General features: G+C 45.0%; 1 protein-coding gene across 4 annotated transcripts in view; it reads left to right on the top strand.

The window, feature by feature from the left end:
- The first annotated feature begins 7172 nt into the window (after window positions 1-7172).
- ldlrad3 (low density lipoprotein receptor class A domain containing 3) overlaps window positions 7173-13789 on the top strand; it is a 113180-nt gene continuing 106563 nt past the window's right edge. For 2 of the 4 annotated variants that reach the window (XM_080190519.1, XM_080190518.1), the window contains exon 1: window positions 7173-7623. In XM_080190519.1, coding sequence (XP_080046645.1) covers window positions 7185-7623 — 439 coding nt within the window. In that variant the 5' untranslated portion in view covers window positions 7173-7184. The remainder of the gene's footprint in view (window positions 7624-13789) is intronic. The other 2 variants (XM_080190517.1, XM_080190516.1) reach the window with 1 other exon arrangement.

Here is a 13789-nt window from a genome sequence, read left to right as displayed (position 1 = left end):
AAGGTGGTTGTTGAGGTGGTGCACGTTAGAGGAAGGTGGCTGTTAGGCTGGGAGTTCATGTGTTTCTGGGATTGGGGTGGATGTTGGAGGGTTTTTTTGAAGGGGTGCAATACAGAGAGAGGGATTCTTCCTGAACAGTCTGCTCTCAATGCAATATACTGACATACTGAGTTTAAAATAAAATGTCCGGAGAGGAACTTCTCCAAGGTGAGGTGTTTTCAATGAGTCAGAGGAAGCACCAAGCTTGGCAACAGCAGTTTCTTCTTTAAAATCAAACAAATAACTTTACACTCATCAGGGTCATCAAGCTGAAGACATGATTTCTTGAAATAAATGCAACTTGTTCACTGCCCAAAGTGATTGTGTAGCCTTAAAAAGAAACCCAGCAGGCAGTGTGTTCAAAATTCAATATTCTTCCGATTCTTCTTAAAAAACACATTCCACAAACCTGCCTTTCTCCATCTCTCACCTGTCTCTATATCCTCTTATCTCTCACCAGCTCCTGATCCTCTCTCTCTCTATCCCTTGTCTCTCACCATAACCAATGTCTCTCTCCTTCTCTATCCCATCTTGCTCTCTCTATATCCAGCTCCCACTCCCAGCCCCCACTCTACTCCTAATCTCTCCCTCTCTCTATCCATGGTCTCTCTTCTCTCTATGCCTCATTCACTCTCTATCCCCTGTCCATTTCTATCCCATCCCCTCTTTTTCCTTTCCCTATCACCTGAGTCTCTCCCAATAACGTCCTTTTCTCCTAAATCCCTCTCTCTATTCCCTGTCCCCTCTTTATCTGATTTCCCTCTCACTCTATTGCTTCTTTCACTGTTGCTATTTCCCCCTGCTTGCTCTCTGACGCTTTTATTTCTATCTCCTGTCCCCTCTCGGCGCTGTCTCTTTCACTCTATCCCCATCTCTCTAACCCCTGACCTATCTCTCTATTCCCTGTCCCCATCTTTCTATCCCCTATCACTCTCCCTATTGCCTTTCCCTCTCTCTGTATCCCGTTTCACTCTCTGACCTGTTCTCTCTACCCTTTGTCCCTTTCTCTCTGTATTGCTCTCTGTATTCATTTCTCTCTCTCTCTATCTCATCTGTTTCTGTCCTCTTCCCCGTCTCTCTAACCCGTCTCTCTCTGTCTGTCCCATTTCTCTCTCTCTGACCCGCTCTATTCACTGACCCTTTTTTCCTCTCTATGCCCTGTCTCTTTCTCTATCTAATCCCATCCCTTTCTGTCTCTTTTTCTCTCTCTCTCTATCCTGTCCCTGTCTATCTATTGCCCCTTTCTTCCTTTCCCCTCTCTATCCCCTGATCTTCTTTCCCTATCCCTCTATGCACTGACGCTTTCTCTCTCTAACCCTGTCTCTTTATCTATCATGTGGAGATGCCGGCATTGGACTGGGATAAGCACAGTAAGAGGTCTCACCACACCAGGTTAAAGTCCAACAGGTTTATTTGGTAGCACAAGCCACAAGTTTTGGAGCACTGCCCCTTTATCAGATGAGTGGGAGTTATATTACAAACAGGGCATATATAGGCACAAATTAAATTTACAAGATAATGGTTGGAATGCGAGACTTTATAGGTAATCAAGTCTTAAATGTACAGACAACGTGAGTGGAGACAGCATTAAGCACAGGTTAAAGAGATTTGTATTGTCTCCAGCCGGGACAGTTAGTGAGATTTTGCAAGCCCAGCTAAGTTGTGGGGATTACAGATAGTGTGACATGAACCCAAGATCCCTGTTGAAACCGTCCTCATGTGCAGAACTTGGCTATCAGTCTCTGCTCAACAACTCTGCGTTGTCATGGGTCGTGAAGGCCTCTTGATTACCTGTGAAGACTCGCATTCCAAACATTATCTTATAAATTGAGTTTATGTCTATATATGCCCTGTTTGTGAACACAACTCCCACTCATCTGATGAAGGGGCAGTGCTTGAAAGCTTGCAGCTTGTGCTACCAAATAAACCTTTTGAACTTTAACCTGGTGTTGTGAGGCTTTTACTGTCTTGATCTATCTCCTGCTCCTTTCTCTCTCTCTATCCCCTTCTCTCTCTCCAATGCCTCATCCTCTCTCTCTATCCCCTGTCTCTCACTATAACCAACGTCTCTCTCCTTCTCTATCCCATCTGTCTCTTTCTATACCCACTCTGCCCACCCCATCTTCCCTCTCCATTCCTTATCCCTCCCTCCGTCTATCCATGATCTCTTTTCTCTATGCCTCATTCACTCTCTATCCCCTGTCCATCTCGATCCCATCCCCTCTTTCTCTTTTCCCTGCCCCTCTATCACCTGAGTCTTTCCACTCTGTCCTATCTCTTTTTATCTTATTTATTTTTCTATTCCCTAAACCCTCCCTCTCTTTCTATCACCTTTCTCCTTATCGTTCTAGCCTGTCTCACTATCTCATCTTTTTTGCTCGCTCTCTCAATCCTCATCCCCTCAGTCCGACCCTTTTTCTCTAACCCGCCCTTCTGTCTGACCCAATCTATCCGATAACGTCCTTTTCTTCCAAGTCCCTCTCTCTATTCCCTGTCCCCTCTCTATCTGATTTCCCTCGCACTCTATTGCCTCTTTTATTGTCTCTCTCTCTCTTTCTCTCTATTCCCCCCCCTTATTCTCTGACACTCTCCTTCTATCCCCTGTCCCCCTCTCTATGCTGTCCTCTCTCTCTTTCACTGTATTCCCCCCTTCTTTCTATCCCCTAACCGGTCTCTTTATTGCATGCCCCCCCCCCATTCCCTGTTCCCCTCTCCCCACCGATATCCACCGAACAGCAAAGCCAAAACGCAGCCTGACAGTGACCTGGAACACCCGACCTCGTGACCCATATACCAACACAGGAGCTGCAAGGAAGGCAACAAATCCTTCATCCGCACACCTATCAGAGCGAAGAACCTCATTGGACACAACCATACCCTTAACACTGCAAACCACTCTCATCATCTCGAAAAGAAGCAGTCACTACAGGAAGTGTGGAAAACATGCAGGGCTGCAGGTGAGAGTGAAACAACATGGTCCCAAGGCTCTCCTCTATAGCTTGCTCCTTGCAAATGTCCAGTCTCTGGAAAACAAGCTAGACGAACTTACAGCCAGGCTCACTTTCCAAAGAGAACTGAGGGACTGCTGTGTACTCTGTTTCACAGTAAGGAATCTGACAACACCAGGTTAAGTCCAACCGATTTATTTGATAGAGAGGGGAAGGTGAGTTTACTATCAAATAAATCGGTTGGACTTAACCTGGTGTCGTCAGATTTCTTACAGTGTTTACCCCAGTCCAACGCCGGCATCTCCACATCATGAGTACTCTGTTTCACGCAGACATGGCTCACTCCTGCTTCACTGGACAGTGCCCTACAACCAGAGGACTTCTCAATCCATTGAATGGAGCGTACAGTGGCCTCAGGCAAGGCTAGAAGAGGTGGGGTCTGCTTCCTAATCAACACCTTGTGGTGCCTAGATGCAACAACATTGGCAACTTTCTGCTCTGTAAAACCTGGTGTTGTCAGACTTTTTACTGAACTTTCTGCTCCCCAGACTAGAATACCTAATGCTAAAATGCCGCCCCTACTATCTTCCTCGGGAATTCAGCTCCGTCATCCTGATGGCAGTTTACATTCCACCCCATGCGGATGTGAAGATTGCGCTGGATGAAATATACACCACTACAAACAGCCTGGAGACAAAACATCCTGAGGCCTTGTTCATCAGGCCAAGCTCAAGTTACCACCAACACATCTCCTGCTCACCAGACGCCCAAACATCCTAGACCACTGCTACACAAATATCAAACATGCCTACCGTTTTATCGCTCGCCCTCCTTGCTTACAGGCAAAAGCTGAAGTGGAAGAATTCATCAAAGAAAGTTGTGCAATGTTGGTCTGAGGAATCGGATGATCTCCTACAGGGCTGCTTAGAGTCAGTGGACAAGTCAGTATTTAAAAACTCTGCGACCAGCCTAAACAAGTATGCCACTACAGTAACTAACTTCATTAGTAAGTGTGTAGAAGACTGTGTGCCAAAGAAACAAATCCATGTGCTCCCCAACTGGAAGCCATGGATGAACAGGAATATCCACAGCTTGCTGAAGTCCAGGTCTGAGGCATCCAAGTCAAGTGACAGGGGCCTATACGAGAAAGCCAGATAAGGATCAAAGCAGATCCATCAAAGGTGCCAAATGACAGTATTGGACCAAGCTGGAGTCCCAAGCTAGCCACACCAACCCCCTGCCAACTACAGCAAGGTCTGCAAGACATGATAGTCTACAAGATGAAGGCATGCAAAATCCCCACCTCTAACACACCCCTCCCTGATGAGCTCAATGCATTCTATGCCCGTTTTGGGCAAGAGGTCAGCAAGAGCACACCCTCCACCCTGGAAGCCCTGGATGATCTTGTATCTGGGGTCACAATTGCAGATGTCAGAGCAGATTTCTTGAAGGTCAATCCACGGAAAGCGACTGCCTCGGATGGGGTATCCTGATGAGCACTCAGATCCTGTGTGGATCAGCTGGTGGGGGTATTCACAGACATCTTCAACCTCTCTTTACAACAATCCGAGGTCCCTACCTGCATCAAGAAGACAACCATCCTCCTGATACCTAAGAAAAACTAAGCAGTGTGCCTTAATGACTACCCACCGGTGGCTCTGATATCCATCATTATAAAGTGCTTCGAAAGGTTAGTCATGGCACAAATCAATTCCAGCCTCCTACCCTACCTGGATCCACTACACTTTGCCTACTGCTGCAACAGGTCCACAGCAGACACCATTTCCCTGACCCTGCACTCAACCCTGGAACACCAAGATAACAAGGACACCTATGTCAGACTCCTATTTATTGACTACAGCTCCTATTTATTAACTACAGCTCAGCCTTCAACACTATTATTCCCACAAAACTCATCTCCAAACTCTGTTGCCTGGACCTCAGTATCTCCCTCTGCAACTGGATCCTGAACTTCCTAATTTACAGACCACAATCAGTAAAGATAGGCAACAACACCTCCTCCACAATCATCCTCAACACCAGTGCCCCACAACGTTGTGTTCTCAGTCCCCTACTATACTCCTTACACAGCTATGACCGTGTGACCAAATTCCCTCCAATTTGATTTTCAAGTTTGCTGACGACACCACCGTAGTGGGTCGGATCTCAAACAATTACAAGACAGAGTACAGGGAATGAGATAGACAATCTGGTGAACTGGTGCAGCAACAATGATCTCTCCCTCAATGTCAATAAAATGAACGAGATTGTCAGCGACTTCAGGAAACGTAAAGGAGAACATACCTCTGTCTACATCAACGGGGATGAAGTAGAAAGGGTCAAGAGCTTCAAGTTTTTAGGTGACCAGATCACCAACAACCTGTCCTGGTCCCCTCAGCTGACACTATCGTTAGGAATGCCACCAATGTTTCTACTTGCTCAGAAGACTAAGGAAATTTGACATGTCAGCATGACTCCCACCAACTTTTACAGATGCACTATAGAAAGCATTTTTTCTGATCGTATTAGAGCTTGGTATGGCTCTTGCTCTGCCAAGACTGCAAGGAACTACAAAAGGTTGCGAATGTGGCCCAATCCATCACACAAACCAGCCTCCCATCCGTTGACTCTGTCTACACTTCCCGCTGCCTCGGCAAAGCAGCAGCATAATTAAGAACATTCTCTCTTCCACCTTCTTCCTTTGGGGAAAAAGATACAAAAGTCTGAGGTCACGTATCAACCGACTCAAGAACAGCTTCTTCCCTGCTGCTGTCAGACTTTTGAATTGACTTACCTTGCATTAGATTGACTTTTCTCTGCACCCCAGCTATGACTATAATACTACATTCTGCATGCTCGTTTCCTTCTCTATGTCTGATATGTTTTTCTGTATAGCGTGCAAGAAACAATACTTTTCACTGTATGTTAATACATGTGACAATAATAAATCAATTCCCTGTCCCCCTCTCTCACTCTGTTTCTCTCTCACTATCCCTATCTCTCTCCCTTTCTCTGTCCCCATCTTTCCCCTATCACTCTCACTATTGCCTTTCCCTCTCTCTCTATCCCATTTCACTCTCTGACCCGTTCTTTCAACCCCCATCCCTTTCTCTCTGTATCACTCTCTGTATTCATTCCTCTCTCTTTCTATCCCATCTGTTTCTATCCCCTGACCCTCTCTCTAACCCTTAAAGGAACCACAACAAGGAGAAAAAGGTATAGAACAAAGAGGTGGCACAGAAGATCAACCCAAAGGACTGAGGACAAACAAATAAGGGAGGACCATGATAGACAGCAGGAAAACCAGTATGGTGAGAAGACAGACATGTAAGCCATTCATTCATGGGCAGCACTGTGGCACAATGGTTAGTACTGCTATCTCACAGGACCAGGGATGCAGGCTAGGGTTCTGGCTTGAATCTCTACCTGTGTGGAGTTTGCACATTCTCCCCGTGCTTGCGTGGGTTTCCTCTGGGCACTCTAGTATCCTCCCATCCTCCAAAGATGTGCTAGTTAAGTGAATTGGTCATATTAAATTTCCCCTTGGTGTACCCTTCCACAGTAACTTTGTTACATTGCTAATGTAAGCCTACTGGGAACACTAATTAATTAATAAAGAAATAAACAGATAAATTGTCTATGAAGTAATTTTTGCACTGAATAAGTGAACACCCTACCTCACAACCCCCTCCTCCTAACACACACCACCTCAACAACCACCTCCCCCCAGCCACCTAAAATACAACAGAAGTAGATCGTCACCCCATTTCCTTTTGTCCTCCTCCTTTCATCCCTTCTCCTCCCTTCATGGTGCTGTATTCTCCACACACCACCCCACACAAGAAAAAATTAACACGGATAATAATAAGGCCCAGGAGACGAGAAGACAACAACCCACAAGATAAAGGCAAGGCATCACAGGGAGCACGTTGCACTTGAGCCGAAAGAGAAGTGGCAGAGCATGAAGGGGACATGTCCTCTCTCTGTCAGACCCCAAAAATCTCTCTCTACTCTATCTGTACCTCACCTCTCTAACCCCTGTCTCTCTCTCTGCCCTGCTCTCTATCCACTGACTCTTTCTCCCTCTCTATGCCCTATCTCTTACTCTACCTATCCCCATCTCTATTTATTGTCCCTTTCTTTCTTTCCCCTCTCTATTCCAGTCATTTTTTTTTCTCTATCCTCCTCTCTCCCTCTATGCACTGTCGCTTTCTCCATCCCTTGCTCCTTTCTCTCTCTATCGTCCCAATCTCTATCTACTGTCCCTTTCTCTCTTTCCTATTTCCTGTCCTACTCTCTATCCCCTCTCTCTATCCATTGCCTCTTTTTATCTACTGTCCCATTCTCTATCCCCTGCCTCTTCTATCTACTGCACCCCCTGCCCAACTTCCCTTTCTCTCTCTCTCTCTCTACTGTCCCTTTCTCTCCCTCTCTCTCTCTCTCTACTCTCCCCCTGTCTCTCCCTTCCTCTCTGTTTCTGGGCTGAGCCGCGGTGCCTGTTGGTTTCTGGCACTGGGATCGGGCTGCCTGATATTGGGATCCGGGATCCCAGCCGGAGTTCCTGGGAAAGTTTCTGCGGGAGCGGCGCCGAGTGTGGGGAGCATGTGGCCGCTCTGCCTGCTGATCGCCGCCGTGGGTGAGTGTCCGGGCCCGGGGTGGGGGGGTGTCCGGAGGGCCCGGGGGGGGGGTGTCCGGCCCGGGATGGGGGGTGTCCGGAGGGCCCGGGGTGGGGGGTCCGGCCCGGGGTGGGGGGGTCCGGCCCGGGGGTGGGGGGGTGTCCGGCCCGGGAAGCTGTCACTTTACCAATCGGCTGCATTGTGTTGAGCCCCCGCCCTCTGGCCTGGCCTTTCCCCGGGAGGGAGTAGTTGAGCTCGGGGAGAGCTGATCCAGCCGGGCCGCTGCTGCCTGGGCCCCGGCTCCCAACACAGCCAGAGGCGCCTGTCTGTCCCTGAGCAGCGGGTCACCCTCCCAGAGAGAGAGGACAGGGCTGGAGGGTGAAGTGTGGGTACAAAGTATGTAGTATATTAAATGTCTGTGAAGTATGTGTGTTGTGATTGTATAAAGTCTTTGTATAAAGTGTCTTGTGGGAATGTGTGACCTGCTTCTTGTTGAAAACTCTCACCTTTTTGCTCACCTGCAACTTCAGTATTTTCTCTCATCCATTAAGCTCAATCCCTCAAACATTTTACTTTTTGCCAGAGTGGCTACAAAGTGATGTTTGCTGGATTATATTTGTGGTTTGAGGAACAGGTGGTCAGTATAATTCCCAAACAGTGAGGGAGTGCTGTGAATATACTATTTATCGGATGGAATTGCATGGATGTGGACAGGAACACAGCCATTAGAATGTATTGTACAGCCTGTTAATTCCACAGCAATGAGTTACATTGAGAACATCTAGACAGGAGTGAGTGAGTTATCAGGACAGGTACATATAAATTGTTATACATTACATAAACTGACACACGCGAGATAGGAAATGTGGTGACCAATTTGTTCGCAGCAAACTTCGCATATGCCAACAAGGAATCAGATCAAATTAACATGCTGGAGGGATAATGACCAGATAGTCTGTTTTTTGTGATGCTGATTGAGGGATTAAATATTGACCTGGGCAGCAGGGATAACTCCCTTGCTTTTCTTCAAAGCCGTGCCCTGGGATCCTTTATATGTGAGCAGAGCGGCCTTTGGTTTAACATTCCATCCGAAAAATGACACTTCCAATTATGCAACACTCCCGCCAGTGCTGCATTGGATTGTCAACCAAGACTGGCATTCAAGTCACAGTGCAACTGGAACCCACATCCTTCAGAGGCAAGAATGTAACTAACTGAGCTGTTATCACCTGTTAGAGTAACAGAATATATCAGATACAGATGAATGAATCGAAACTATAACAGCAGATATTTAATGGCAAGTTACGCAAAATATGTTCCCTAAAACCTACTTTAATAAAGCTTTTGGCCACCAGTGCTAATATCTGTGTATATGGTGTGATGTAATTTTTTTTGTCTAATAATCTTCCTGAGAAGTGCTTTGGGGCATTTCCCATGTCCAAAGATGCTATACAAATATACGCTTTTGTTGTACAGTTGCACAGAGAATACTACATCGACCTGGTGTGATATCACGGTTTAGGAATGCACTGACCTGACCACACACCCAATGACACAGTTATATGCATTGTTTGGTCAGGTTCACCAGTTGTTTAAGTGTGTGGTGTTCTACTTGTAAAATTGGCACATCATTTTAGGGGCTGGGATCTCAGCTTTCATTAAATTGATTTAGTGAAACTAACAAGAGACCACATACACAGTGTGATTTTTCATTTTCTGATGATTTCAGATGTTGAGGATTATAAGTACTGGTTTGAATTTAGTTTGTGAAGGAACATTTCTGAATTAAGTTTACTCATCTTAATACGTGATTCAGTTTTATTTCGGAAGTTCAGCATTCACATTTTTTTTAGTTTCCTTCTAACTGAAACTTGAATGGGAGAAGTCAGAAATACTAGGTCACAAGACAAATCTCATGATCACTGAAAGTAGCCTGATCAGAACATTATGTTGGATTGCTGTTTGAGGAGCAACTATCACACGAGTAAAGAGGGAACTTTTACTGACCAGACCTACAAGAGAAATTAGGGTTGGGGAAAGGGGGGAATCAGTCAGGTGGGCTGACAATCCCAAGATGGAAGCCAGAGGGCCGAGAGGGACATTCGGAGTCCTCATACTGAGGGGTGTGTGAGTTAATATGTATAGTATATTAACTCTAATTATAGACACTAGGTAATTTTCTCCGTTATATTTAATGTACAGTAATAGGTAATGTATATGACTCTTAACTAGACACTGAGCTATTTTCTATATTACATACTGACTGGGTTATTTAATGCACAGTAGCATGTAGTGTATAATGATTCATTATGTATAGACCCTGGTAATTTCTGCATCATGTAGTGACTCAGTTATCTTATATTCTATATAGACACTGAGTGGGATTTTACAGCTGTGCTCCCCCAAAACTGGAAGATCCCACCTGAGGTCAATGGACTTTCGTATGATCTGCCCTGAGCCCACTATGATTTCTGTAGCGAGTGGGACGGGAGAATTCACCCCACTGAGTTATTTTATGTTTTGTACAGTGATTGGATATTTTATACTCTATATGGTGACCAAGTTACGTTAAGTTACAGAGTATGTATAATAACTGGGATATTTTGTAGTTTCTAGATTACCTTATTTTCTGTATGGAGGTTCGGTCTGTAAGCTTGAGTTCAAGAAGCTGTTGCTATTTCCTTGCTTGCATAAAATCCCATTCACCATAAGCCCTGTTCTTAATCTATAACTCCTTCCCTCACCTACTGCGGCTCTTGATTAACTAGTAGCCAAATAGCCAGAATGTCTGACACTCGCTTACCAAACACAAGAACTTTTTTTGCGAGCATGTGTCTAGGGTGCACTCCCATATGATGGGTGCAGAGTCAAAGGAAGTGCCATGAGAATACTCTGGCTTGATTTAGGAGTTTTGATATCAATATTGAGTGCTGGGTGAAGAGTTGCCCATGTTTGCTGCACCTGACTTAACCAAATAAAAACCCCCTAAAAAGCAAGTGCTTTCAGAAGCAGAGAGTAAACACAAGGAGAGGCAACCTTGAGCCAGTAACTTGTCCAAAACTTTATCCTCTGCCGCATCCTGGTCTGTTTGAATCAGAACCTTCCAGTTGCAGATCAGCCTCAGCAGTCACTTATCTATCCTTTTTGTCCTATACTGAGGTCCACTGCCATCATTCAACAAATTCAAATTCTTTAACTTGCTACAGAGCTATCAAACCGGATTGCGAGGGGCAAGAAGGAGATTTTTAAAGCATTCTTCAGAAAGGCAGCCTCAGGCGGGGTGGGGTAGGTGGCTTTTACCTCACTGTGGCCCCAATGCACAGATTAGAATGCCAGCCCTTATATCCTGGGGCCATGGAAACTCTGTGGCTTATCTTTGGGGAGCTGGAGTATTTGAAATGCTAAGTTGAAATAGAAGTGGACCATGTTAGTGCGATGCTTTCCTAATGGAACATCTGCTGACTGAGGGCCACAAAAGTGTAAAATGGCAATAGACGAGACAAGTAAGTCAAGGGTACTGGGGGGGAGGGGGGGAGGGAGGAGGAGGGGGGGAGGCAAAGTGGAGTTGAAACACAACCAGATTGGCCATAATCTTGTTGAATGGTGGAACAGGCTCGAGGGGCTGAATGGCTTGCTCCTGCTTCTGAGTCCTATGTACCTACTGGAACCTTCCCAAACACTTGAGTTGAACAAGAACCAAATCCCAGTTGTAAAAGTTCTCATTCTTGTTTGTAAATTCCACCATGGACTTGCCCCTCCAGATTTCTGTAATTTCCTTCAGCTACACAAGCCTCCAAAGTCTTTGCGGTTCTTTAATCATTCCACCATAGGATGGGCCATCAGCTGCCTGGCCCTGAAATTCTCTTCTTAAACCTTTCTGCCTTGTCTTCTTCCTGATTACACTGTTTAGAGCATATCTCTTTGATCAAGCTTTTAGTCATCTTCCCTGTTAACGACAGGGCAGTGAGGTAATCTGAACATCATTTTTTTTTTATTGGCTATTTGCAAACAGAGTTGTTTTGATTTTTGGAATAGACTGTGGCATGTTTTCCTAACCCCCTATTTGTGATGTTAATTTACAATGATTTACTCTCTTTAGGGTTAAATCAGAAGTATTGTTTATTCATACATTCAAACCCAAGGAATGGTCGCAAATTCAGACATACACAAGTGCACAATAAGAAGATAGGAAAGAGGGGTTTTTACAACTATAAATACTTACAAAAAAAAACACAGGTACTAGGTGAGATTTTCTGGTGTCCAACTGCATGTTAAGATGATGAATGGGATGGATAGGATAGAGGTGGAGAGGCTCTTCCTGCTCAGAAAGGACAGTAGGACTAGAGGGCACAGCATTAAGATAAAGGGGGGGCGGTTTAGAACGGAGTTGAGGAGGAACTTCTTCACTCAAAGGGTGGTGAATCTCTGGAATTCTCTGCCTGTTGAAGTGGTGGAGGCTGCCTCGCTAAATATATTTAAGACGCGGGTTGATAGGTTTTTAATAGGCAGGGGTATTAAGGGTTATGGGGAGAGGGCGGGAAGGTGGAACTGAGCCACGACAGATCAGCCATGATCTTATTGAATGGCGGGGCAGGCTCGAGGGGCTAGATGGCCTACTCCTGCTCCTATTTCTTATGTTCTTATGTTGACACGACAGGAGATGGTGTGCCTTTTGCTGGTACAGGGGTCTTCTGGTCCTGCCACTGTCAATGGGACTTCCCATTGAATCCACCCCATGATAGCAGGAACCCGTGGCAGGGGTGCGCTGTTGGCAGGACTGGAAAATCCAACCAGATGAATGGCTGGAAAGTTCCAACCATGGATATCAGTTCACGTGATTGCCAGAATCCAGAAAGTCAGTGCCTAGTGAGAGTTCCTTCACTGAGGAGCTACAGTTCTGGCGGGCCTAGCTAGCCGAAGCAGGAATTGCAGAATTCCTTAAAAGTTGATGGTAACACAGCGAGATGAGGTTGGTATACAGAGACTTCATCTGTTTCAACAGGCAATGGCAGATCTTTTCTAGAGAAGCAGGTTTCGAGGAAGCAAAGACTTGCTGTAGACCGTTAGTCAGCCTGGACTTTAAACAGTAGACATGTGATGTTGCCCATTTTAATGAATCACTTGCAGGCTGAGGAGCAGTTTCTGTGCCTCTGGTCAAAATCCATTGTTCCTCTTAGGAGATAGTCCGTGACCAATAGCACCTCTGCAAATATAATAAATGTTGATGGCACTCCCTTTGTTATAGGACCAGGACAGGGAGATGGATCATCTCCTGATTCCAGGTTTTGTTGATTGCAATGTGTCATTACCATGAGAGATTTGAGATTCCTCAAGGATATGGATTGAGCTTTTGTTTTGTTGCTGCTGTTGTAAATTTCCAGAAACTGTAGCCAACTTGTGAATCAAGTGACCTGTAGTAGCCACTTTTTTTGTTCAGCGATGTCCACTCTTTAAATGAGCAAAAAGTGGTTGATTCAACCAGTTTCTGATTTCTTTCATGTCCTAGGGACCTGATGGCCCTAATACCTCATTATGTGGTTTGCTGTCAATTTTTGATTTATGTTGCTGCTGTGAAGCACCTTGGAACGTTATAGTATGTTAGATCTGCTAAATAAATAAAATATATTCTTTTATACTTTGTATAGTGACTTGGTTGTTTTACATTCTGTATAGTGACTGGGGTAATTTAATACATAGTATATTGATCAGGCTCTTTTATATGCTGTATAATGATTTGATTATTTTGAATTCTGTATATCGACTGGACTTTTTTTTGCTAGACATTATCTAGTGGCTTGCTCATTTATTTCTCTCTGATGTGTTTATATCTGCAGAGAGGTGTTGTTGGAGAAAATGGTGCGATCGATGAATGCCTTTCTAAGCAGAAGGCCATATGTTTGAAAATATGAATGTTTGAAAATTTCTTAAATGAAAGCATTTATGCAAGTTTAGTTTTGAACACCCAGTGATACCTGTGAACAAGATTTGAACTGTTTCTATACCTTGTGGTGTGTGAACCTTATTCCCCCGATCACTTTGTTGTTTCCAAGAAATTTTGTGACAAGTAATGTACTCGTGTGGATTGTTTTGAATTCAGTGGTAGTGTCACAGTGGTTTTCTCCCTGATGATTTTCACAACCCTCCCCTGCCAAATCTAAGCTTTTCAGAGGTAGAAATTACAGGCCA

Source organism: Carcharhinus amblyrhynchos, chromosome 6 (genome assembly GCF_965287045.1).
Source record: "Carcharhinus amblyrhynchos chromosome 6, sCarAmb.v2.hapA, whole genome shotgun sequence".
NCBI classification, from domain to species: Eukaryota; Metazoa; Chordata; class Chondrichthyes; order Carcharhiniformes; family Carcharhinidae; genus Carcharhinus; species Carcharhinus amblyrhynchos.
This window is presented reverse-complemented; position numbering and strand designations above follow the sequence as displayed.